Below are 27,177 nucleotides of genomic sequence, written 5' to 3' on the forward strand. Positions count from 1 at the left end.
GGCCTAAGAGTGTGTTCTGAACCCTGATCACCTTTCACCGATGCCCAATTGTATGAACCTGTGCAGGTGAAGGGAGTCAGAGAGTTCTAGGTGAGAACCTGCTTTGTTCTCAAAGCTGTGTTGTGCCCTTCCTGTAAGTACACTGGGTCCCCTCAAAAGGAGTGGCATGTTTTTCCCTCCACAGATCTGCTTCCCAAGCTGCATATCTGGAAGTATGTCTGCCCAGAAGATACCCCTTTTTCTAATTTATCTGCCCAGAGCAAGTGTTTCATTCTAGTTTGAACAAAAGCATGGATGCTACCAGATAAGGGCTTGCCAGGTACATCATTCACCAAGGCTGCCCACCCACCGCCCCTGCCAAGGTAGCAGTAGCATGTTTGTCCTTGAAGGCCCCCCACCACAGCTTACTGCTCCTCAGTGGACACATGACCCAAGGGCACCCAATCTATAGGCTGATCATTGATCTATGACTTGGGACATGGCACAAAATCATGAGTAAAGTCAATCAGGAATCTCTATTGAAAATGTGGACTTGTGGGCTTCCCTGGTAGTGCAAGGGGTTAAGCAGTGCACTGTGAAGCTATCCACACCTCTGCAGCATGAGTTTGATCCCCGGCTGGTCAGAGAGAAACCCACATGGCGAAGCAGACCTCTCCTGTCTCGCCCCCTGCTCCCTTCAGCGGTGTATTTCAGTCTGTCTGCCTGTTCTGCTACCCACTCTGTCTCTAGTGAATCTTCTCACCTCCCCACTCATCCCTTGCCTGTACCCCAGCTCTTGTATGCATAAATAAATAAATCTTTAAAAAAAAAAAAAGAAAATGTGGAGTTGAGAGACCCAAAGGCTGAGCAGGAGGGTCTGTGTGGCAGAAGGTGAGCTGTGCCATACTGGGCAGTGTTAGCTGGCCAAGAGAGGCAGATTGACCAGTCACGGCTGAGCCACACTGATGTTTTGGTGAGCCTGTCCTTCACGCCAAGGTGGATTTTCCACGGGCCTCTCCATCAGCCCACATAAATCTTTCTGAATTACTCCCTTTCACTTACACCGGTAAGTCTTTGTTCTTTGCCACTTACAGCTCTCCCGGGATGAAGTGAGAGTTTGAAGGGCTGGGCTGTGGTGTGAAAAGGAGGTTGGGTTTTCACTATACTAGGCACCTATCACTGCTGTGCAAGAAGTTGGGGCGAATCAGAACACAGGTGACCCCAGCTCACCAAATGGCCTGCTCCTTAACAGAGACTCAGAGGGAAGTCCCACCAGGGCCAGGGAGCATCTTACCGGAGGCGAATGCTCATAGATGTTGGTGCTGTAAGGCAGGTTGATAAAGATGGGGTCCATGTCCTGGACATCAGTGATGATGATGGCCAAGTTGGCCAAGGTGGAGAGAGGCCTGGTCTTGTCTTGATCCTTAGGACAAAGAGTACACAGCTTTAGGTTAAGTGAGATAGACATTCACACACATGTTTGCGCATGGCCCTGAGCACACATGACACCCATATGCACCACATGAATGTACACACATACATGTGGGCACATGTATACAGAGGCTCACACACTCTCACAGGGAAATTATTAGTATGCAGAAGCTCAAACCCTCTAAGAATGCACTGCGATCTTCATGTGAGTAGGAAAATACAAACAGGGGTGCCAAGGCCTAAAGGAAGGTGGTGTACCCAATATCACAAAGCAGGGCTAGGGTACAGTCAGATCTCCTGACCACCCTGAACAGCTGGTGGGTAGGATGACCAGGGAGTCATCAAAGGTAGTGCATTCTTGGCTTCTTTTCCTGATTCTGTCACGGAGTCACTGCCCCTTTCATGTCTACATCCTGCCCTTACCATCCCAGCGCAGTCTGAAAACAAGTAGGATGGGGGCTCCTCAGAAGAAAGCCCCTTTTGCTCTGAGACCTGAGTTCCCACTCTGCTCTCTGGGTTCACTGGTCAAGCAACATTTTTTTTTGGTGGAACCAGCAGGGGGAGCTCCAGGGGACTCCAGGAAGGAAGGGTAGGGGTCATGCAGGCCAGGCCCCTGTGGCCAGGGAGGCAATGCTTAAACCTCCCTGACTGGTTGGAAATTTTAGCCTTATGGAATCTCATTAAGAAAGGAAACCTTCTAGTACCCTAAAATACATAGCTGACTATGATAAAACCCTTTAAATAGGCCATTGCTATTGAATAACAATAGCCAACAAGAATAGAAACTACCTGCTAAGAAAGATGATACACAGGTACTGTGCCAAGTCACTGCATTTGCTTTTGTAGGTATTATGTACACATTACTTAGATGAGTTAACAGAGACTCGGAGAGGCTAATTAACTTACCCAGAGTTACACAGTTGCTAAGTATATAGGCAGAACTCAAACTCAGGTCCTCTTGACATGAAAACCTGTTCTTATAGAACTGACTCAGGGCCCTAACATTAGTTCAGCCTCTGACCAGTTTCTTCCCTTTAAATAAGTTCTTTTCCCTCTTGGAGTCTCTATTTCCTCCTGCGGGACAAGGGGCTCAGTGGAATGACCTAGGGACCCTTGGGCTGTCACTTCTCTGATCTGGGATTTGAGGAATGACTGTCCTCAGGGTATATCCACTTGGTTAGCCTGGGGTGACCCAAATGATACAAGGCATACCCCATCAGACAAAGCCTGCTGTCTGTGCCTGTCCTCCAGAGAGAGAGAGCTGCAGAGACTTCGAGGAGAAGGGCTAGCTTTCCTGAGTCCTTAGGGTCAGCCAAGGAGAGAGCGGGGGGCCTTCGGGGTTGGGAGTGGGTGCAGCAAGGGAGGGGAAAGTCTGAAGTAAGGAGTAGCTGAGCAGAGAGACCACAGGAGACAGAGGCTCAAGGCTCCACCATGGGGCCCACAGCCCAGGCTTGGGGACTGCCCACGGCGAGAGCTTTCAGCCAGGGCCCTGAAAGTCCACCAGGCAGACAGGGCCAGTGGAGGAGTTCCCAGCAGCAAGTCCCTTGGCCTTTTCAACAGGGGATGCCAGTGGTTCTGGCTTGTCATTACCAGGCTTTTGTAGGCAGATGGCTTTGTCTAGCCCCGCACCTGCCCTCCCGCCCCACGCCTGTAACTGTGGATCAGCTCCTGCTGCGGATGGCCGCTGCCCAGCCCATCCTGAACAACATGCTGGGGGAGGGGATGGAAGTGGGCACATCTGGCAGGCAGGTACCTTGCCAGGCTTCCAGCTGTCACTCCAGGGCCCGTGGCTCTCAGCAGCTTGTTCCTAGAGGAGTCTTCACGTCTCCCCCTGGTATCCACCCAGCAGTGTCAGGGAGCCCACCTGGCACCCTGTGATCCCACACAGAACAGTCTCCTTGGGGGAATGTCCAGCAGCTAAGGGCACAGCACCAACCTGAGAGGGACTAGAGGCTCAGGTAGGGCAGTCATCACACTGGGGGAAGTTCGGGCCTCTCCTGTTTCATTGCCTCAAGGCCTGATGGCTGGAAGATTAAAGGCAATTTAACTGTATTCACCATCCCAGCTTGAGCCCAAGCCTCTTGACAGGCCCAGTCATGGTCACGGCCTGTGCTGATCTTTCCCTCACCAGCCCAAAGTCATTTTTATGGTGAAGGGAAATGATCCCATAGGGACAGGCTCATAGTGAGAAAGAGAACAATCCTGAGTATTTCTGGGCCCAAGGGTATGCACAGGGTGAGCGGTAAGAAGGGGCACCACATGCACATGCGGGTAAAAGGGAGCGGAAAGGGGCACAGGGTGTACAAAAAAGCAAATTCCAGCTTGATCCCAGAACTCGTCTTACAAACAGCAGCACACACTGCCTCCCGACAGCTACCACTTAACCAGCGGAGGAGGAAAGAATGTGGTCTCCTGGGCTGTGACCTTGCCAGTGAACAATGGACCAGGCACCAAGAAAAAGTTCACATTTCCTGGTTCCTGGGGCCTCTCTGCATCTTGACCAAGCCTGGGGGAACCCTGTCTTTCAAACTCAGACTCTTCACCTGCCAAATGGAACCTCCAAAGGCGCTGGGAACCCCCACTGCAGTGACATGGGGCCAGGACAATGGGTTCTGAAGGTCAGGAGAGACTCCAGTAATTTGTTCTGCTCTTGGCCCAAGCTTTGTGAAGAAAGATCTAAGGGACAACAGGCCAACTCACCCTGTTGCCAGCTGAAGACTCCAGCTGTGCCCAGAGATGGCAGCCAGGAGGAGAAAAGAGTGGAGAGTAGGGGCAGAACCCTACTGAGGGTCTGGTTCGCCTGACCCTCAAAAACAGCTGAGCAGAGAGCAGCTGATATTCTGTGGACTCAGCACTGTCACAAGGGCACTGGATTGGGTGTCAGACAAACTGGGTTTGGGTTCTTGCTCCCCCACTACTGATCAACTGTGAGTCTCAAAAGTGTCAGCTATAAAATGGGATCATTATTCCTCTCTATCCCCCCTCTTTCCACTAACTTATCCTGGAATCCCTAGGGATCAACATGATGCTGGGCATAGATGGGTGCTCCCTGTGGTGTAAGCATCACCATTCTAGAGCAGCGGCTGGGGTCCCTTTGGCCCCCGCGGGTTGGGTGGTATCAGAATACAGCTGTGTCCCAGAGAGTGAGAGGACCCCTATACTATGAATGCATGAACGTCCACAGGGTGCTGGGTGACCACGGGCAAGTCACTGAATTGCTCCTGTGCCTCAGTGCTCTCATCGGTAAAATGGGTATATTAATAGTACTTACGACCTAGGCTACTGTGAGGTTTAAGGGAAACAGTCCACTGAGTGCTCAGCTGGTGTCAGGAACACAGCAGGGACCCTCTGTAATGTCAGTGTCATTATCATTACTACCATGGCAGCATCATTACAGAGCCCTGACAAGCAGGGAGCAAGGCTGGCATTCCATCCTGAAGGGCCATCTCTCTTGCAGGGTGCGGGGGCGGGCAGACAACTGGATGCCGAGGGCCCCGTGGGGCGACTCACCGTAGCATTGACGGTGAGCTGGTAGGCCTGCGTGGTCTCGTAGTCCAGCTCCCTGGTCACTGTCACAATGCCCCGGGCACTGTCGATGGCGAAGAACTGGGAGGGGGGCTGGAAGGAGTAGAGGACGCTGCCGCCCGCACCCAGGTCGGGGTCCGTCGCGTTCACTATGAAGATGGGTGTCCCCACTGGTGTGTTCTAGGGGTGAAGTAAAGCAAATAAAAGGGTGAGCTGGAGCTTGGAACAGCTGCCTTCATCAGTGACTATTCCTCCAAAGCCCATTAACCACATCTCTCCAGCCAACCAGACCTGTGGCTTTGTCATTTTTATTCTGAAAGGGTTCAGAGGAATTTAAAATGCAGTATCTGGTTTTGTCCCCCCTCCTTTTTTTTGATGGCCTCCTGGTGGTTGTGATAGCACAACAGCTCCAAAGACGATGTGCTCATCCTGGAGTTCTGGATGAGGGCCCTTTTGGTCCCCAAACCCATTTCTTAGCAGTTTCACTTCCTCTGTTGAATGCCCCTTGGCTGTCAGGCCTCCAGCCAGTCTTCTCTCAAAGGCACCAGAGTTTGTGAGTTGGACAGTTTCAAGAGCAGGGAGCGAGATGTGTGTGATGGGACGTAACAGGAGTCTCCTCCTGATACCATGGAGCTTACCTGGCTCCATGGGGTGGGGACTCCACCTGCTACCCCTGGACCATTGCTGCCTGCCACCAAAAAGGCCCACATGACTTTTTCAAATATCACTGCCTCCTGGGAGCCTTCCATGATTCCCTCTATTATATGCTTTGTAAAGACCCTGCCCTTTCTGACTTGGGGTCTCTGACTAAAGGTAACTTTCTCATGGATGCCTTAGGGAAGACCCCTAAATGCAGGTCAGACTCTATAATGTCCCGACCCCCTACCACTGCTTATATTCAGGGTCCCACAGCACCCTGGAATTTTTCAACATCCACATTTCTTTTATAATTCTTTGTCAGTGCCTGTCTTCCCTCATAGCATACACACTCCTTGGATGCCATGGGGCTCTCTCTACCTTGTCTGGCACAGTGCCTGGCACATGTAGGGTGTTCCACAACTATCCTTTATGGAGACATGAACAAGTCTCTATGATAGCAATTAACACATGACCTTCTAAATACCTGTTTGCACCAACTGTCAGTTCTCATCACTGTAGCACCAACCACAATGCCTGGTATGTAAACCATGCCTGCAAGATGCAGGGTGAGTAAATTTATTCAAAATTTAGGGAGCTTTCGACACATCTGAGGATCGGCGCTTGGACAATCTCTGCTCCTGTTGATTGTTTGCTCTGTGCCAGGCACTGGGTGGGGGCTGCATCTGTCAGCTCTATAACAAGTAGTTTTACGGATGGTAGCTGGTCATCTGTTTTAAAAAGAAAGCTGAGGGTTAAGTAACTTGTCCAAAGTCACACAGCTAGGCAGAAGTACAAGGCCTTGAATTCAGGACTAAGATCATAATCTTAGGCTCTATACCAAACACTTTTTAAAACATTGAGAACAGTTCTTTCTCTAACTCTCCTGTATGGTGCTGAGGTCAACTGCCAGCCTGGGGGTTACCTCCCAGCCAGGAGTGTGGGACTGGCCTTAAGATACCCAAGAGCAGAGACGATATCCCTGTTGCTGGGTTCTCTTTACACTGGAATAAGACTGGGTCCTCTCTGACACTTGCAGGTTCTTTCCAGGTGAGCATCCACATGGCTTCCCCCTCTCCAAACTGCTGACCACGACCTGGACCTTGTGTCAATGACTTGAATGGTTTCTTTCTTCAGGGAGTAGACTTGGCTATGCTGGCAGCCTTTCCCCGGACTATCTGCTTGAAAGGCAGCATTGTTCCTTATAGGCCCCTAGTGAGGTTAGAAGGGCCTCCAGAGAACAGTGTAGAGAGGCCTTTGTTTCTTTCCGCATTTGCTGATTCTCTCCCTCCCTCCCACCAGGCCATTGTCTGGCTGCTCACCTGTCCTCCAACCAGCACTAAGGACAGGAGGCAGAGGGAAGGCCCCTTTCCTCAAACTGCCCATGGCTCTCCAGTTTCTCTTTGCACATAATGCAGGCCCTCATGGTCTGGCTCTGTCTTTCTTCTTCACACTCTATTTCCTGTTCTCCAGCTCAGCAGGCTCCCCCATACCTCTAGGCCCATGAGCCTGCTTTTCCTTCCCTACGTCTATCCCCCCCAGTTCAGTGACTTGGAAAACAGATGCTTTCTTTCCCTCCAAAAGAGAATCAAGTGTGCAAGGAAGCAGAGCATGCTGGGATTTCAGGGATGAACAGACCTGTCTGTTAGAACCCCAGACCTGCTGTGTGTCTTGGGGTAGTTACTTCATCTCTCTGATCCTCAATCCCCTCTATGTACAATAAATGACATCTCATGGCTACTGTGAAGAGTACATGAGCTCATGAATGTAAACTTCCCAGCACACACAAGGTATTTATAAGGTGGCAGTTGTGATTTTAATTCCTGAATGCCTTCAAGGAGTACAGACAAGACAGCCTTCAAGGGTAGGGCAGGGAGGAGTCAAGAAGTACTATGCATACGAATGATACCACACTGGGGGTCCTGTCTGCTTGGACCCCAGCTCCCCCAACACCTGCTCTACCTCTCCACCCTAGGGTGACTCATAGATGACATCACAGGTTCCCTTGCTGGCTGGTTTCTAGTTGGATTCTGCTAATGGGAGACGCTGGTGGTAGTTTAGAGGACAGGAGAAGAAAGTTTGGGTGTTACTCTCCCAATTCCTTCTGCTCCAGCCCAGCAGCCCCGCCTCCCTGGTGCTTTCAATGGGTGGGTGCTATTCCACCCTCTTACCCCCTTCCAACCTAGAAGTAGTAAGAGCCTCCCACTGCCCCACTGGTTTCTGTGCCTCAACAGCTCTTAATATCTCCCAGACACCCCATGCAACACTCTAGAGACTCAACTGCCCTGGTGCTGGGCTCTGTGAAGCCAGTGTCCACCCTGAGAAGCCGCCACAATGGAAGTGGTCTTCAGGACATCTTTTTTTTTTTTTTTAAGATTTATTTATTCATGCATATAAGAACCAGGGTATAGGCCAGATGTGCAGGTGGGTGAGAGGATTCACCACAGACAGAGCGGGGAACAGAACAGGAAGACTGAAATACACTGCGGAGGGGAGCAGCAGGCAAGACAGGAGAGGTCTGCCACGCCATGTGGGTATCTCCGCAGCCAGCCACGATCAAACCTGTGCTGCAGAGGCTGAGGACAGCTTCACAGCACGGTACTCAACTGCCTGTGCCACCAGGGAGGCCCATCCAGGACATCTTTATGAGGTTTTCAGCTAACCCACCATTCTGTCTCCAGATCCAACATGCACATCACATACAAGTGGCAGAGTCAGTGCCATGCTCCAGAACAAAACACTCCACTGGGGCCCGTGGCTCCTGCCATGAGAGGGGTGGACATGTACAGGCTTCAGAGCAGCCAGACCCCTGCCAGCAGCTAGACAGCACTCAGAGCACATGGCTACTCGGTTCAACCCACCCCGCACAGGCCAGCGCCCAGAATAGAGGGAAGGCTCTGGAGAGAGAGCCCCTGCCTCGGGGAAGAGAGGACATTTCACCCATCTACCACCCTGTGGTCTGGGGCAAGGGCTCTCTGAACATCCAATCGGAGGATTTAAGAGGAAGATCTAAGAAGAGAGAGGAAAAGAAGAAAAAGAAGGGATGGTCCAGTGTCTGACCTTCTTGGATTATGTCTCATGCCCTGCAGTGAAAACCCATTTAATTTTTGCATAACTTAGAAAAGATTTTAAATGGGCCTGGCAGAGAGCCATTCATATACTTAGAGGGAACAAGCCATTGGAGAGAAAAGAATGCTGACTTCCTGCATTTCAGCTCCTGGACACCATGCTCTATCAGGAAAAAGCGTGTGTTGGGGCGGGGGGAATGGAGGGAGGGGGGTGGAGTGGTTCTCCAAACCCGCAGCTACTACTCCATGGAAATGTGCAGATGTGTTCATAGGTCTGTACCCTCAATGCAAGCAGATTTCCTCTGTGGAGCAGGTGCATTTGGATTACCAAGTACACTGCAGGCAATAAAATCTGAGAGGGGTCAGAGCATGGACTCCAAGTCAGGTCCCCCGGGTTTGAGTTCTCCAGGTACTCACTAGAGACCTCAGACGTGCCCTGTTGAACTTAGTCTTTTGGCCTCAGTTTCCTCACCTAAAGGAAAATGTCAAGATGGAGTTGTTAACAGTACCAACCCTCTGGGCTTGTGAGAAAGGACTACATGAGATAAGGTGTGAAAAGAAATAAAAAGCTTCACACTGACCCAGGTACAGGACAGTACTGAGCAATATTCAATAAATGGTCACCGCGATTATTATTACGTTAATAAGGTATCATCACAGGCCTGACCAGCCCTATAAAGGGGGTGTTAGGGACTGCGAACAGTCAATGAGTCTCTTCATCATGAACTCACACAGGTGGAAGCTCACCTTTCAGAGAGAGGATGTCTTCATTGACTGGTTCATGGCTGCTGCAGGTGGGGTCAGAGAGGGATGCCCTCCAAAGTGGGTTTGGAGAGCCCATGAGGGAGGGGTTTGGAGGAATGGAATACACGGCAAGGGTGGCAAGGAGCTCTGCAGGCCAAGAAGCTCCTGAGATGGAGGGCGGGCCTGACCACACACTGCCCTGACAGCTTGAGTGCAGGTGTCAGAGGAGCCAGGAGGCTGTCCAGTGTAGCCACTGTGTTAAAGAGGGGGAGGGAGGAGACAGGCTTTGTCTGGGTCTTGTAGGTGGTTAATGGCAGAGTCGTGATTGGAAAGTAGGGGTCTTGACTCACATCAAGTGCTTTATTTACCCCACCCAGAGATGCCAACCCTGCCTCCCCTCCTTCCAAGAAAAGCCCTGTTCAAGGGGATGTATCTAGGTGGCCATGTTTCTACCAAGTGACTGTAGGCACCAGGCCACATGTGATTGGTCCAGGTGAAACCATCTGACTCAAGCAAACCTATCAGATCAGGCCTTGGAAGTTAAAGGAATTTTCTGTGGGGATTTGAATGGGAAGATTCTTGCTATCCAGTTACGTCTGGAGAGGGCACGAGGATGGGCCGAAAGTCACACAGAAGTCACATTTTGAGGGGGTGGGCAGAGAAGCCCCAAGCAGGCAGAGGATGCCTTCTGCAGTGAGGAGAACAAAGCACAGTGAGGGAGAAAGGCAGAGACAAGGGTCTCAGAGCCGCCCCTGCCCTGGTCTTCACCCTCGCTATTTCTGGGTCATTTCAAGGGAAATCACCCCAAATGCTTCCTGGGGGCCTGGTTAGACCAGGGGGTATGTTGAAGCACAACCTCCCCACTCTTGTGAAACCCTTGCCCCTGCCAGGTTGTCCTTCTCAACAAGGGGCCCACTCCGTGCAGGTCGCAGACAGGGCAGGCCCATTTAAACTCCATATCACTTCTGATGGACCTGCTGTAAATGGGCCACCCTGTGCAATTCAGAGACAAATAAATCTTTTTGCTGCTCCTGGGGTGACAAGGGAATAGACTCTGGGAAAGTTCTGCCATGCAAGGGATCTGTTCGTTAATAATAATGATAAATAGCTCACTTCTCACATGCAGTGTGAGTTACATTACACTCCGGGCTTCTGTGGAGGTGGCTCAGGGTGCTCACTGGAATGGGGGGGGGGGGCAGCAATGCAGGGAGTGAGAAAGCCAGATGGGGTGGGCAGAAGAACGAGAGATGGAGAGAGTGTAGAGAAGGGGAAGCGGAGAGAGATGCAGAGGGAGAAGATGACAAGAAGGGAAAAAGGAAAAGGGGATGGGATGGCAGAACTGGGGGGTCAGCAGCGAAATGGGCCGAGCAGGGAGAGAGTTTGTAAGTGAGAGGGAGGGCAGGGCAGCTGGAGAGAAAGGACTAACTGAAAGGGAAAGAAGAGACATCACAGAGGGAAAGTTGTGAATAAAGGAAAAGAAGTATAAAAATTTCAAGAAGCAGCAAGAGAAGGGAAGACAGAGCAGGAAAGCAGCATGCTATCCATGCTCTCATCTTCCAGGTGTACCCCCTCATTGGATTTATTCTGTGCCCTCAACCAAACCTCAGTAACCAGCCGTGCCATTTCCACCATAGGTGCCATCTCGAAAGGCATTATTAATATTTATGGAATGCTTGCTAGATGCTGCTACAGTCCTTAATATCTTATTATAGAGCCTGTTATAAAATGCATTAGTAATAAATTCCTGACAGACAGAGTTCTGGCAAGGTGCGGGAGCCTTGTGACTCCGAGCTGGGAACAGATCTCCTGGAACGTGTATGAGCTGCTCAGAGGCTGCTGGTCCCTGCGGCTGGTGGGGGAGGGGTGACCTGACCCACCCTCCCTCCTCAGGCCGGTCATCAGCATTTTTATCAGTCTTATCTCCCGGGTGGGGGAAATGGAAGCTCAGAGGAATAAAGCAACTGGTCCAAAGTCACATGGTTTCTAAGTGATGGAATAAGGATTCAAATTCAGGCCATCTTTGTGTGAGACCCCAGAGATGAGTGTGGAGAGTGGGCTTGGGGCCTCTGCCCTAATGGGGTTGATTATTGATGTCCTCTCTGGAAGGGCCTGGGGTGACTGGGAACCCAAAACAGGAGCTTTAGGTTGGATTAGAGAGCAAGGGTTGGTGGGGACATTTAGTCCCAAGAGAATTTCAGAAGGAAGAGGGTGCCTTAAATTTTGTATGCTTTCATTGGAGATAAGAAAACGGGCTCTTCTGAATAAAGGCAAAAAGAACTATAAAAAATAAAAGAAGAAAGAAAGAAAAGAAAATATGTTGCCACTGTGACAAGAATTAACTTCAGATGGGAACAACTTTCTGGACAAGGCAGCGCCTGGACCATAGGGAAGGCATCTGTGCTTTGGTTTCTGTTGAAGCCCTAAGCATGTGCCTTTTCACTGGTGACCCTGGAGACAGGTGCCTGCTGGGGCTTTGGGAGGGTGTCACTTCTAAATGTGAAGTGTTGGAGGTTTGTGGGGAAGGACAACTGGGGTCTGATGGAGAGCTGGGCTGTATTTCTTTCTCAACTAGACAAGGAGAATGTGTGGGCACTAGCTGGGAACAGGGTCCAAAAAAAGAAACAGTGTTGGGGGGTTAGGGAGCGAGCAGGGAGAGGCAGCTACCCATCCGGCCTGGTGGATGTCTCTGGCAGCCCCATCTGATCAGGGAGAGAGTGCACTCGTATATGCACAAACCCACGTGTCCACACATGCTTCAGTGCCTCTCTCTGCGGACGAGTGAGGAAGAGATCACATCACATAACCTGTTCACAGGACCATTCACGTTCCCTCCCCATCAGTGTTCTCTCTCTGATGTGTGCCAGGTTCTAAAAGGTGCTGGGTCTGTGCTGAGAGCCAGGCAACCTGCCAAGTGGAGGTGGAAGTTCTAGTGCAGAAGGAGCCCCCAAGGGCTGGGATCTACATTCCACACACCTTGTCACAGATCGAGCACTTTCCTGGGGCTGGGCTGGCCTCTCCAGCTGTTCCAAATCTCCTCTTGAGCAGTTCAGCACTCTCCCAAATCTGAGCCCTCCTCCTTCTCAGTCCTTCAGCTGAGTATTGTTCTTCTGAATCCCAGGAAGACCTTCATCAAAGTGCTCACCTAATGCCCCCTGATTTCTGACTAGACCAGGTCTTACCTGCTGGCGTAATCTTGGACGTCTCCCTCTCCCTGCCTTCCACTCTTCATCAATCACTAGGACCTGTCATTGCTTCCTTTAACATTTCTCAAATCCTCCTTTTCTCTTTATTTACCTTGGTCGCCTCTGTAGCCCTAGCACTGTCGCTTGCTCACAGAAGGCATTCAATAAATGTTTAAACAGAATTGGGACTTCCCGTTAAATACGGAAGATTGAATGCATCCATTTGTTTCTGGTTTTGTCCCAACCCCTCACCCAAATGACAGTATGGGAATTAAATATGCATACATCCACAAGGGCAAAAAGAACAGGAGGAGAGATAAAAGCCGATGAGAGATGTCATCGGAAACTGGAAATAGAAACAACTGGAAACTACTGTAGGAGACAGGGAAAAGTTGGCACCTAGACTGGTATCTCAGAACCTTGGAAAAGCCTGAGAACTAGAGATGCCAGAAGACACTAACAACAGGAAGACAGGGAGGTTAAATGACAATCTGCATTTACCCTCCATTTCCATCTCCATCAGTCCTCTTTAGTCATTCAGCCTCCTGAAGACTGACAGCCAGGCAGAAGATAGGAAAACCAGTCCGACAGAAAACACAATTAACAGGTTGAAGTTCCTGCAAAGAAACAGGTTCTCACTTCATCAGCCCACAGTGAGGTCACTGGTTAACAAGCAGCCTCCACCTTACCCTGCCCTGGTACACACAGAGATTTGCAGGTTCTAACTGTCTTAATGTGTCTTGAATATGAGCAGACGTCAAAGGGTTATTACACATTAGAGAAGAGCCTCTAATGTGAAAGACAGAGGGGAAAAACAGTAAAAAGGGATAACAATTAGTATCTTTAAAATCCTTACAGAGGCCAAACACAGTGTCCTTGAAATATCAATATTCCAAGAAGAAGAATAATCACTAGAAATTAAAAATTCCACAGAGGAGTTGAAAGATAAAGAAATTTCTCCAAAAGTAGGACATAACTTAAAGAGATGGGAAATGGATAAGAAAAGTAAGAAAATTAGAGGAGCAGTTCAAAAGATCCAATATCCAACTAATAGGAGAGAGTAACCAGAGCAAATGGAGTGGAGGAGATTATCCAAAAAGTAACACAAGTAAGTCCCCCAGTTCTGAAGGACATGTTTCCAGATTGAAAGAGACTACTATGTGTTCAGAACGGAAAGGTCCACTCTAAGGCATAAAACTATGCAGCTTCAAAACAGTGAGTAACTTTCAAAATTTCCAGAGACATTCAGAGAGAAAACAAAAGCCTACATACAAATGATCTGGAATTGTTATAGGACAGGGAGAGGAGCAGCCCAAACCCCGCAAACCTGCCTATTCTAAATGGGTTCTGCCATCTGCCGCATCAACACAAAACACATGAGACTAATGGGAAGGATCTTTAATAAACCTAGGGAGCAATACAGGTAAGGCAAAGAGTCTAGTTTCTAAATGAAGCATCCAAAGTTACCCGTCCCCTCGTGGGTAAAACTCCATCCATATGGGATTGGCCCAGAGCAAGGCCTCAAAGCCTGCCACAAGTCTAAAGCATCTTCCAGTGGGGACCCACAGAAAAGGGTCAGAAACTACCAGACAAGGCCGGAAGGAAAAGAACAAAATCAACATCAAAATAAAAGCTGCCATTGTCACCTCCCCACAGGTCTCACCCACATCTGTGTCACTCAGTCCACAACCAAAAGACAAACGCAGTTTCTTTACGTGTCTCTAGGCTCCATGCGCCTCCTCCAGGTCTCCTGGCTCCATTCTGCTTCCTTCCTTAGTCTCTTCTCCAGCTTCTCCTCTTCCTGCTCAGCTCCACCCTCCCTTGGGTGGGTCAGGGAACCTCCCCCTTTCCTGGGGACCACCCTGTTACAGAATCAAAATGGCATCAAAGTTCTTAACAACAACATTGCAGGCTAGAACACAAAGGCAAAATGACTTCATTTTATGAGGAAAACTATCTTTATCCTACAATTCTATACCCAATAAAACTATCACAAATATGAGCATAGAATAAAACACATTTTTCAAAGTGAAAAACAAAACTTCCATGGGTCCTTTTCAGGAAAGTACTGAAGGGTATACTCTAACAAAATGAAGGCACAAACCAAGAAGAGGAAAATAGAGGATCCACATAAGGGGAGCTAACACAGGAGCAAGAAAAAGAAATTCACATGGTGACTCCTCAGACTTCCAACATGCCCATCCCACATCAAGCCTCTGTAGTTATTTCAGCCTCCAGAACAACAAGCGAGCCAGACCATAGCTGGTCATAAGTAGCGCAGGAAGATTGGCACTCCAGGAAGAATGTTGCCAAGAAAAATACAAACCAAATTAATAAACAATATGCTTTCAAGTATTCAATTGTGTCAGAATATTTAGGGATGAATATTTGGCAGGTTCACAGAACACCAAATAAACATAAAATAAGAGGTAGTTATTAATTTTAGGGGAAACAAAAGAGGAAATATAATTATAGTATACTCTGTGACTCAGCTGTGAATGACATTTACATAATCATAATGCTGTATCCACTACATGCTGTTTTGGTTAAAAGGAGGAATATAATTATGTTGGGGAATGGGCGGGGGCACAAAACAGTGGTATGTGTGTGTGTGCATAGCAAAAAATGAGGTAGAGGGTGGTGCACAAGTGCAATTCCCATCCTTCATAGCTGGAGTGAATAGATAATGGCTAAATCTGAAAAATTTATAAGTATGCTCTTTGGAAATAAGACAACTATCAGGAATTGTACAAGGTTTCCCTCAGAGTGAGACTCAGGACTGGGAAAAGGTGAAGCAGGGTGCTGCTGTTTTCATTATCAGCCTAGCTTATCATTTGGCATTTAAACTCATGCATATATGACTCTGATAATATTAATATAGACAGTTGAAGAAATGTATCTCCCTGTGGCTGGAACCACTATGATGGCCTTGTGTCTTTTATCCCTGCTTCTGTATTTGATGCTGGGAAGTCACTGCTCTAAAGCACTGATCTCCCATCTCCTTTTTCTCCTTACACACCATTTTGGGTTCCTCTTTTACCTCCAAAGCACAGTTTCCTGATCAAACCTTCCCTCTTCCAAACTCATCTTGCATTATAGACCAGTCAGACTGATGTACATACTAGGCCCCAGATTGTGGACCCACCTCTAGACCTATGCTCACGGTGCTTCTGTGTGTCCTCTATCCACATTCATGCTGCTATTTAGCCTGGAGTGCAGATGTCACCACCCTGTGTATGGGGACTGACATGCCCTCACTTTCTGAAAAAGCTGTTGGCACCACTATTTTTCCTCACCTTCTATTGCAGTGCTGCCACCCCAGCCCAGCGGCCTGCCTGTAGAATGAGTGACAACAGAGTCCCATGATCATCCCCACTGCCACTTGCCATTAGAACCCCACATTCCAGGGCCCTCCATGCACAGGAGCTGACAAAGGGAGCACATGGCGGTACAGGGCATTATGTATCATGGACAGGGCACAGCTGCCTGAAGGCCATGTGCAGAGAGGAGTGGACAGGAAGGGGCATGATGATGGGGCATCTCCCCACCTGATCCATGTCCACACTTTTCCCAGCCCCCACTACAGCTGCTCCAAACACCAGTAAGCACCACTCCCTTCCTTGGTGGTCAGGTGTCCACTTCCCTTGCTGTGGCCTGGGGAGAGTGATGAAGAGTGGAGGTATGAATCCAGACTCGGCTCAGAGTGGAGCCCTCCCACCCATCCCCAACCTGAGAAGGGCTTGAATCCGGCTTCTGAGAAACTCCCTTCCTCCCCTCCTCTTGCACAGACTTGGAAACTCATTACTATAGGCCAGGTAGGAGCCATGTAGTGAGAACTACCCCCCATTCATGTTGGCCTGAAACTGTCCTGAACTCTGTGCTACATTCTAGCTCTGCAGTAACAACCTAGGTTACTTCATCCTCTGTTGCTACAGAGCTTCCTAAAAACACCGGATGCCTCAGTTTTCTAATCCAGGAAATGGGTATAGCAGTCCCTGCACTGCCTTCCTCATAGAACTGCAGGGGGAAATGGGAGGCGTTAACAGCAGCAAAGCACTTTGAAAAAGTATAAACCAACACAAAAATCTTTACAATCTTCTGCAGAGCCAGACATTTCTAGAGGGGTAAATCTAGGGAAAAGTAGGGCGTGGACTGTACAAGAGCCCTCTTTAAGAAGTTACCCTGGGTCCAGAACCTGGATCATCTGGCTCTAGGACACTATCCCTAAACCTGGGGCTGTGGGGCTGAGACCAAGACAGAACACAGGGTTCCCCCACTTAGGGAGGAGGTAGTCAGAGACGTGTTGGACTCTGCAAAGTAGTGACCAATAGAGGCGAGGAGTGTCCTATGATTTTTTTTTTTTAATAAGAAAAAGACTTCTATGGATCTAAGTAATAACTCACATCTATTGAGTACGTGTACATGTCAGGCCTTGATTTAAGCTCTTCCCAAACATATCTTGTACGATGTTCCTGGCGGACTGTGAAACAGACAGTTACTATCCCCATTTTCCAGACATCCAAGGCCATGGGGTAATAAGCAGGGTCAGCAGGATTTGCACCCAGGCAGGCTGCCTCGGGGTCCTAGCATTTAACACCATGCTATACTACTCTCAGTGAGCCATGTACCAGGTCCAGGACGCAGAGGGATGGCCAAGATGACCTTGAGAAATACGGACTCTGTCATTTTGACTAAGTGCCAGGGCTTACTAATGACATCTAAGTGTGTTGCTACAAAATGACTTTAGTCCATCCAGAGGTTTCAGGTTCAGAAGGTGACAGGTGTCGGGAGCCACCAGGAAACTGCGGGAAGTGGAGGAGTCAGTTATCCGGCCCTGTCATCTCCTCCTGTGTCCCTGCATCCCATACATGTTTATGGAGCAACACAGTACAAGGTTGCACTGGCCACACTCACTTTCCTTAGTTCTCCGATAGAAAAATGGTTACAAGCAATTGTCAGTGGTTATTTATGGGGAAGAAAACAGACACAATAAAGGGAGACTTAGAGGGAGCGATGGCATCAGGGAATTTACAGTTTGAGTCCTATTATTTGCTGTGTGACTTTAGGGAAGTTGGACAGCCTCTCTGAGCCTGGTTCCTTATAGAGAGAGTAACATAATAAGAAAACCTGCTTCCTGGGGTTACTGTGAGGATTATAGAAGATAACACATCCATGATAAATGCTTAGTGCATAATAGGTGCTCAATAAACCTTAGGCTCTATAATAATGGAAAGAGTATAAGAGTTAAGTGTGGAAATGTATTGAGACCTCGGTTGGTAAACTGTAAAGTACTCTGCAAATGCGACTTTGCTAGGGAGACCTGGAAAGAGAGGGAATGACTCTGAGGTCACTGCTTTACTCTTAGCTGAGATAAAAACCCCAATAAGGCTGGGGGTACCCTCCCTGTGGTGTGTACCCCCACTTCTGTCCCAGTACAGCCCAATTCTGGGTGTGCAGCACCTCCAAAGCTGCCCTTAGCTTTCTCTACACAGCTCCATGATTCACAATGGGGCTCCATCTCCCAGCCCCCAAATTCATTCCCCAAACAATGATGAATTGGTTAAACAAAATGAATATGCAAATCTCCTTAGGGCGGGCCTTACATCTATAGGAGCTGAGGCTAATAAATGAATTCTGAATAAGAAGGCAGCTCAAGCAATGCAACTTCTCCTGCTCATCTCACTTTCCCCTGGCCCTAGGGCTCCACCCACCAGTGTACCTCTATGTCCCCAGGGGGATGTACATTCTGAAGGGGCTGGTGAGAGAGGCACGGAGACCTGGACAGGCATGAGTAGTAGTTAGGACTGGTTGGATTTGCCTCTCCCATTCCTGTCCCTATAGCTACTGCTTCCCTCCAGGCAGTGTGACGGTGGAACATGTCACTTGATAGCTGGGGGCATGCAGGTAGACAGAGGGAAGGCTTTACATCCAGCTTCAGGGGAGCTGAGGGCTGCTGAGGGCTAGAGAGAGAAAGGGCATGGTGGGTCCAGGAGAGGGCAGTGGTAGGAACCTGTGGGGCTCTGGGGCCTTGGGAAATGCTTTAAGTTTCAGTAGTGGAAAGAGACTAAAATTGTCAAGATTACAAAGGACTGTAAAAATCACTAGTCCAGTAGTTCTCTCTTTAAGTGCACATTAAAAAACCTGGGGGACTTTTTAAAAATATTAATGGCCCACCCCAGCATCTCAGAGGAATTCTCATGTTCAAGCACTGCTCTGCTCTGTCACCCTGCTGTATAGATAAGAAAGCTGACACCCAGAGAATGGAGGGGACGTGACCGAGGTCGCACAGATGGTCAGTGGTGGCAGACATCCACCTCAGTTCTTACTCCCTGACCACCCTCCCCCCCCAACCTTGTCCTAACAAGGATGAAGGATGAGCCCCTGACAGTCATTCCGACCCTCCTGGGAAGCCACATGGGGAGGAAACTGGGCTAGGGGACAGAAGACCTAGAGCAATGTGTGTGATCCTGGCAAATCTTTTGGGTCTTCGGGTCCTTATCTGTCACATGAGGGAGTTGAACCATCTTAGCTCCACTTCCCTTCCTGACGGTGAGTCTTTCCTGAAATCTAACCCCAGGCACTCTTGCTACAAAGTCAACCCCTTAGCTCAGGACTGTTCAGGAGCAGTCCTAAAAGCAGCAAACACTGATAAAGGCATTTCTCTCCTTTGTCTTTTTGCATTGCCCCTCTCTCCATCGAGACACATAACAATCTCGTGTGGACAGAACACAGGTTAAAATGCTCCGCTGTCAGTTGGTTGGCAGTAGGTGACAGCCCTGCAGACACACAGCCCCTCAGGCAGGCTGCTGAACTGAGGGCAGACATTCTGGGAACAGAGATTGGCCCTCGTGGCTCTGTCTCAACAGCTCTCTACCGGTGCCAAAAGGACAGGAGGACCGTGAGAGACAGTGCCATGTCACCAGACACCTGTCCTGTTCACTTCTTCCTTGGCAAGTAATGAAGCTCTTGAAGCCTCAGTAATCTTACATGTAAAATGGAGACAGACACCTACCTCTTGGATTTGTGGGTCCTAGATGAAGTGTAGATCATGAAATACTTAGCCTGTGCCAGGCCCCCCCAAGGGGGGCAGCCATGGCCACCATGGTGATAAACTTCATTATTACCAGGTAATGACAGCCTCACGTTCCCCTGCTTGAAGAAAGGATAGAGTGGGGCAGAGACCCACAAACCTAAGGAACATTCCTGGGGAGGGGGAGGTGTCCTGATCTGCTGTCCTTGGGAACTGTCTCACGACAGGGCCACGAGGGCTGGGGTAAGGTGGAGCACCTGTTCCTGCTGCTCTGTGGGGGTGGGGGCTTTCTGAAGGGTTTTAGGAGGGTCAGGTGAGGGGTTCAATTTTCCAGGTATTGCGCCTACTAGACCAAGGGGAAGGGTTCTCCTACTGCTCAGGGACAGTTACAAATTCCTGAACACAGAGACTTCGGGACCACCAGGCTGATCCCAGAAAAGACCAAGACCCGGAATACCAGATGCATCCTGCTCAAAGGTGGTCTTAGGACAACCATGGCCTCATTTGTTAAGACCTGACTTGACCAGGAAACCAACCGGCCTCCTCTTCCCTCATGGAACCAGAAGAGGTGCCTCCACACACCTCCTGGGCACTTTAAGTTGATGATCGACTAACTGGTCAGGAAGTCCCAAAGGTCTCCCAAAGTCCGTCCTGGAATTAAGAATGCAGAGGCCCACTTCTGCTAAGAACAGAGTGCACCCATCCCTCTTCCTTCTACCCAGGGTGCCCGGTGAAGGGCTCTGCAGCAAAGAGGGGGTGCTGGCCTTCCCCCAGGAAGTAGGAGAGACCATGGGTAGGAATTGCAAATGACTTTCATTAAGCAGGGTGCTAAAACCATGAATTACAAATGAAACCCAGATGAAGAGGACCCTGGCAGCCTTACCTCCATTTGATATTAATTGGGCGACACTTTGTTTTAATGGTACATTAATTAATGCGGAATTTCGACGGAAGTCCGCGTGACACTCACATTAATACAAATGAATTCATTACCGTCGGTGTTATTACAAGAAATGACAAATAAATCTGTAACAGTGGGACCCTTCAAATAATAATCACGAATCATTAGGTTTGCCGCTCGTTTGTACTGTAGCTTGCAAATATGTGTATATGTTTTCTGTTGCCAGAGTGTGTCTTTGCCTTTTGGCTGGGGGAGGCAGCGAGGGGGCTGGCTCTGCGGAAGTGAAAGAGAAAGGCTTTCCAGATTTCTCTTCATCTGTTTCTCTTCCCTTTCTTCCCCCACCTCAACCCTAGAGACCTCCTTTTCTCCCCAGAGCCCTCCCCCAAATTCAGTGACTGCAATGTCAGAAGTGTGATGGAGGTTGGCTCCCCAAATCCAGCACACCCAGTGTGCACTCTGGCCCTGAGAATGGAATGATGGGGGAAGGAATAACAGCACAGGGGTCTGGGCTCTGGGGTGGAGCTTGGCTGGATGATGGGATGAAGGGGTGTGGCTAAGGCTTTGTTCTCAAGAAGTTTCCCAAGGTCAGCTTGGTCTTAGTGTTTCACTCCAAACCTCAGAAGGTCCTGGGGACAGAATTCAGGTGTCCAATGATCAGAACTGTGCTAGGAGTTTTACCTTCTTTCTCCTCTTCTGGCCTCACCAGTTTTCCAGAGGAGGTTTTATCCCTTGGTGAAGGGCAGGATGCAGGTTTAGCGAGGTCAAACTTATCCACAGCTCCTAAGCGAAGCTTGCAATTCAGCTCTGCCTCACTCTGAGGCTATCCAAACACCAGTTCTTTCCAGGGAGAATCTCCCATCTGCCCCAATGGGTTATGATCCTGGTAGAGGCAGGGGAATCTGGATGAACCTGGCAGGTCAGCTCCTCTCACACCCTCGGCTGTGTGCTTCATGCTGCAATCTCAACAGGTTGAAAAAGGAGCCCCAACGAGTTGGGTCTACAGCTTTCACCCTGGTTATTTCTCACACCTCTCAATTCTCTAAGTGAGGTCGAGACCATTTTTGCTTCTATGGGGCAACAGTGAGGTCCCAAGAAATCATACTAGAGGAGCTTACGATCAGGGTGATTCAGGCAGGTTTTAGAAGTGCAAATCTTGGACACGCAGGCTGCCTCTCCTTCTGGCTGCACTCAGGGCAGACAGAGCCGATCAATCACAGTGCTTTTCCCCAGACCCAGCCTCTGGAATCCCAGCCCAGCTCTCTCAGCAGTTCTATCAATGGATTGGAGTTGGCGCATGATTTGAAAGCTGTCTTCTATCCCTGTAGAGCATATTTCCCTGGAGGACTTTAAAATAGGAACCAGTCTCCTCTGATGGGAATGCCCAAGAACAGTCAGCTCAGTAGCCAAGAAATAGGTTAAATGACCTTCCTTTCAACCTGGGAAGTCCAGAACTCCACGAATGAATTGCTTCCTCCCCCCCCTCCATAAATCAATCAGCCAGTCTTATCTCCACGTACAATAGTTTGCTGACCTTTCGCCAATAGGTGAACCAACATACAAGTCAAATCCACTTCTTTTTGCCTCAGGTCTCTGCTAATGTGGCCAAACTCTGTTGGCACCTTCCCTCTGCCTGTTCTCTGCCCTGGCCTCAGGAGTCCTAAGTCTGAGGTTAATGCCAGGGGGGCTGTGAGATGGTCTTTGAGATGCTAGATCCTGGCTGCTAGCAGGAATTATAGCTCATGGTCAAGTGTTTGGGGGCTTCAGCCCCGTCTGGTCACATTCTCCCCCATTCACACTGGTCCTGAATGAACCAATTAATCAACTAAGATTGTTAACTGTACTAATTACGTTCGCTTTGGAAACTTGTGGAACAATTATTTACTGTCTGTCTTGTGAGCTATCAATTATGGTGATTGCGGGCAGGCTGTCACTTCTCTCAAGCCAAGACGGAGGATGTCTGGCCTGGCTCAGAGCACATTTCTCAAGAAGTCTCCGAGGACTTCGTCTGAGCTTAGCCTACCCCCAGCAGCTATGGCAGCAAAGGCAGTGGCCTCTTCGTGGAGGCAGGCTTTGCAATGACATAAGGAGAAGCGCAACACTGAACTTAACTGAAATCTTTATCATACAAAAGTTGTTCTCTTGTTCTCTTCAAAGACGAAATGACAACTACTAAGTATGCACTTTACTATTTCCTTCTTCCTTGTGTTTCTGTATGTACACAGTGCTGTCCCTGGCCAGGCTTGGCACTGCACCCCAGAGATTACTAGGGAGCGTTATTAGATTATATTTCTCTCTGGTTCCCTAAGTAGAAGCTCCATATTGCTCCTTCCCAGCCCACCTCAATGCCTGTCCCAGACTCTTGTCCCTCTGTTTCTCAGTATCCCCACTTGAAGGAGAGCTGGTGCCTCTGATCAAGATCATTGCCAAATAAAGAAAGACAAAGAAGAGGAAAAAACTATGAGGCGTCAGAGGAAAAAACACAAACCTACTGGGCCTCTTCATCCTCCCACCCCAACATGCACAAATGCATTTTGCCCCCTTGGCCCTACCACCACTGCTGCTCCTGCCAGGCTGCTAAAGTGACAGTGTGTGATGTGAGGCACGTGTGTGGCTGTCGGGTAAACATGTATTTATTCAGGCAAGCGTCAGACCCCAGCAGGCTGTGGCTCCCCATCCCCTCCCCCATTCCAGCTTTCGCCCCCATTCCAGCCCTCCCACTGCCCACAGTGCTCATTTCCAAACGTCAGGGCAAAAAGCACTTAGAGCCAACCGCTGAGCCCAAATCTATTACGGTGTGGAGAATGCATTCCGTCACCACACAGCTGACAGGCTCCAGGCAGGCTGGGGCACAGTGAACAGCCTTCAACTGACCCCACCCCACTGGGCACTCCTGTTACCAGCAGGGGTTATCCAGGCTGAGCTAGACCTTTATCTGGCCACAGCCAAGAGACCCAGCCTCCATGAAGGCCATCTGGGTTCTGAACAAGTCACTGCCACTTGATACCTCCATGAGAATGTCAAAAAGAAGCTGAGACTCAACATGTCCAAGAACAAACTAAAACTCCCCTGAACTGTGCTCCTGACTCCACAAACTGGAATGCAATGCATTTCCTCTGCCTCCATTTGTTAAGCCAGAAACCAGAGTCCCCCTTATAATTCCTTTTCCCAAACATGGTCTGTCCACCACCAGCTCACACCTGGACCCCTGCCTTGGCCTCCTCCCGGGTCCCTAAATGTGGATCCCCCCACAGCTGGTGGGAACTCTTTGAAACAAGCATCTGACTGTGTTGCCACAACCCTGTGCTCCAATAAATGCTCAGTGGCTTCCCGCTGACCTTAGAACAAATATCAGACTCCCTTCTGTGGGCCTGCATGGGTGGCCCTGCCCTGTGTCCAGCTCCCCTTCCTTTTGCCAGCATCTCCCGCCCACTCTCCAGCAAGCCCCACCTCTTTCACCTCCTCAAATAAACAAGGCACCTCTCCACATCCCAGACTTTGCCAGCGCTGTGCACCCACTGGAATTCTCTCTTCTTTACCACCAACTAATGCTACTCAGCCTTCATGCCTCTGCCAAGCCCCCTGGGCTTTCCCTGGGGGCTCCAACTCACTTTGTAATGACATGACCTTTCAATTGCCACCTGACCCCTGACTAGACCGTAAGCTGCTAAAGTGAGGTAGGGGTCGCATCTGGTTCTGCTCACTGTTGTGCCCCCAGCACTAAGCTTATGGCTGGCCCTGAATAAATATTTGTTGAATGAATGACATCCTGAGCACCTTCTCTCTTGACACTCATTTTTCTATCTACTGAGATTGTTGCGAAATGCAACGCCTAAATTTCTCCCATTCATTCATTCATTCAACAAATAACCAAGCACTGCCTGCATTCTAGATGCTGCTAGAGATTGAAGGTACACTGACAGTCACCCTCAAGGGACACATCATCTAGGAAGCCAGAGGGCATCAATGACAGACAAGCAAATGAATCTGAGTTCTGGTCACAGCCAGATCTGGTACCTGTTGGCCTCGGTCATGCTGCTTTCTTGTTTGGAATATTGTCCCTCATTCACACATTCATCTAACCAAATAGGTATATCAAGTAGTGTTCGACATGCAGGGGATACACTGGCAAATGCCTATGCACTTCAGCCTCAACTTCATTATCACCTCCTTCAGGAAGCCTTCCCTAATTTCTGAACCTGAGTTGAGTACCCATCCTATGGGCTCCCAGAGTCCCCTCTCTGTACTTTGCCCTTCACAGAATTTATCATACTGCATTAAAACACCATGACTGTCGTGTTGACCTTAGTACCCCCAGTACCACTGTATCCATTTGCCTATCATCAAGTAGCCACTCAATGCATCTTTACCATTTTTACCAAATCCCTCTGATTCTTCCACTTGTGTCTTCACAAATTCTAAAGGTAGACAGAGGGACACTTTGGACCGAGATGCAGTTGACTGGAATGAACATGGAGAAGAGGGCATTGTCATTTGGCCAATGATGATAAGGAGGAGATGGCTTTGAGGTGAGACGCTGAGAAGGAGTAAAAGTTGGAGAAGGGGGATATCCCTGCCTGAATAGTCATCAGGTCAGAGGAAAGATGGGATGGCAGGACCAGATGTCCTCAAGATGCAAGCTTGGACCTCTCTGCCTCTGACTTTAACCAGGTTTGGCCCTGGTGCTTCCCTCAGGTGTCTCTACCTCCCTCGATGGCCCCCTGGGATTGCCACATCACTCTGTGGGGTGTGGTGGCCTCTGCATTCACTCTGTCTGGACAGATGCCATCCCCAAGAGTGTGTCCTTCACTTTCCCAAAGTCTTTGTTGAATATCCTCGAAGAGGCCTGTATTGGGCATGAATCCTGCTCTAGCCTCTTGCCTGTTTGATATTTCTTCATGTCCCTTATCACCAACAGACATGAATTTATGTCAGTTTGCTTGTTTTCCCCACTATTTAAAAATTGTCAACAGGAGGAACTTTGTCAGTTTTGTTCAGCTGAGTCTTTGGCACTAAGAACAATGCCTGACACACAGTAGGAAGCGAAGGACCATTTCTTAAGTGAATGAGTGAGTGAATGAGTAGATGAACAGGAAGAAGATATGCAACATCTAAGGCTTAGTAGGTTAAAGTTACAAAAGTACCTTAGAGAACAAGCACCAGGTCCCTCTGTGGAGCAGAGACATGGCCCACCTGCAGCCCACCCAGGAGACACGAGAGTGTCCACTGGTGACTCTGAGGACAACCCAGGTATGAGTAGCCTCGCAGACCTTCTAATAAGACACTTTGCCCTCTCCTCCCATCATTCCACCCTGCCCTGCTGGTGACTGTGATCCCCAATATAAAAACAGATCTGGGAGCACCTGGCCTCCTTTGTCCCATCTCTCCCAACTGCAGCCCTATCCCCCTTTTAGTAGGAACTAAGGAGACTAAACAATCAACTGCCAGGTAAGGCTGGGATGAGAAAGACCTTTTTCAGGCCATTATATCTGGTGATTTTGGGCTGAAGACTGTTAGTGACAGTGGATCTGTCCTATAACAGTTAAAGGGCAGAGGTGGCTCATTATCTGCCATTGCCAGAGGCGACAACCTTGACCTCGATTCCAGTTTGATGCCAGGTTACACACTGCACCAATCATAAGTGGAAATCAGATCCTGACCACAGGCTTCCCCTAACCTCTAAATCTAGCTATGACATGATTCCCGAGCTACAAAGAAATTAGAACATCACTCGATAGACTGGCTGAGAAGTCAAAATTATATGACTCCCTGCAACATGGATGGAGCTAGACGGGATCATGCTCAGTGAAATAAGTCAGAAGGAATCCCTTATCATCAGAGAAATGCAAACCAAAACCACACTGAAATACCACCTTACATCAGTAAGAATGGCACATATCAAAAAAACAAGTAATTAACAAATGTTGGTGAGGATGTGGTGAAAAAGGAACTCTCCTACATTGATGCTGGGAGCACAAACTGGTCCAACCACTATGGAAAGCTGTCTGGAGGTTCCTCAGACTACTAAAAAACGGAGCTACCATATGACTCAGCAATTCCACTCCTAGGGATCTACCCAAGGGATACAAAAACATTGATTCAAAAGAACACCTGTACCCCCTATGTTTATTGCAGCACTATGTACAATAGCTAAGCTTTAGAAGCAACCCAAATGCCCAAAAATAGATGACTGGATCAAGAAGATGTGATACATATACACACAATGGAATATTATTCAGCATTCAAAAAAGATAAACTCATGCCATTCACAGCAACGTGGATGGAGCTAGGAGGAATTATGCTCAGTGAAATATGCCAGAAGGAAAAAGAAAAGTATCAGATGGTTTCACTTATAGCAGGAATGTAGGGGAACCCAATAAGACATCAGTGTAAAAAAATAATAACAGTACAAAATACAACAAAACAAAAACAGACAATTATAAATCAGAGACATACTATAGGGGAGGAGGAGGGAGAGAGATGAGAGGGAGGGAGGGAGGAGCACAAGGGACTGAGGTGATGGTGCACAGGTGCAATGGTGAAGGAGACTCTATGGGGACTACACCTGAGGGGGTGGGGGAAGCAACTATTTTTTAAAAATGAGCAATGATGTAAAAATAATAATAATAAATAAAATAAAAAATAAAATTGCAAAAAAATAAAAAGAAATAAGTCAAAAGGAAA

The 27,177-nt window shown here is 48.8% G+C and overlaps 1 protein-coding gene across 1 annotated transcript in view; it reads right to left on the reverse strand.

Annotated features, from left to right (window-relative positions):
• LOC311178372 (cadherin-23-like) overlaps positions 1-27,177 on the reverse strand; it is a gene marked incomplete at its 5' end in the record, with an annotated part of 165,311 nt that overhangs the window by 41,712 nt on the left and 96,422 nt on the right. The window contains 2 exons of the mRNA XM_084244908.1: positions 1,274-1,402; positions 4,921-5,115. Coding sequence (XP_084101034.1) covers positions 1,274-1,402; positions 4,921-5,115 — 324 coding nt within the window. The remainder of the gene's footprint in view (positions 1-1,273; positions 1,403-4,920; positions 5,116-27,177) is intronic.

This window comes from Talpa europaea (assembly GCF_964194135.1).
Source record: "Talpa europaea genome assembly, chromosome: 10".
NCBI lineage: Eukaryota > Metazoa > Chordata > Mammalia > Eulipotyphla > Talpidae > Talpa > Talpa europaea.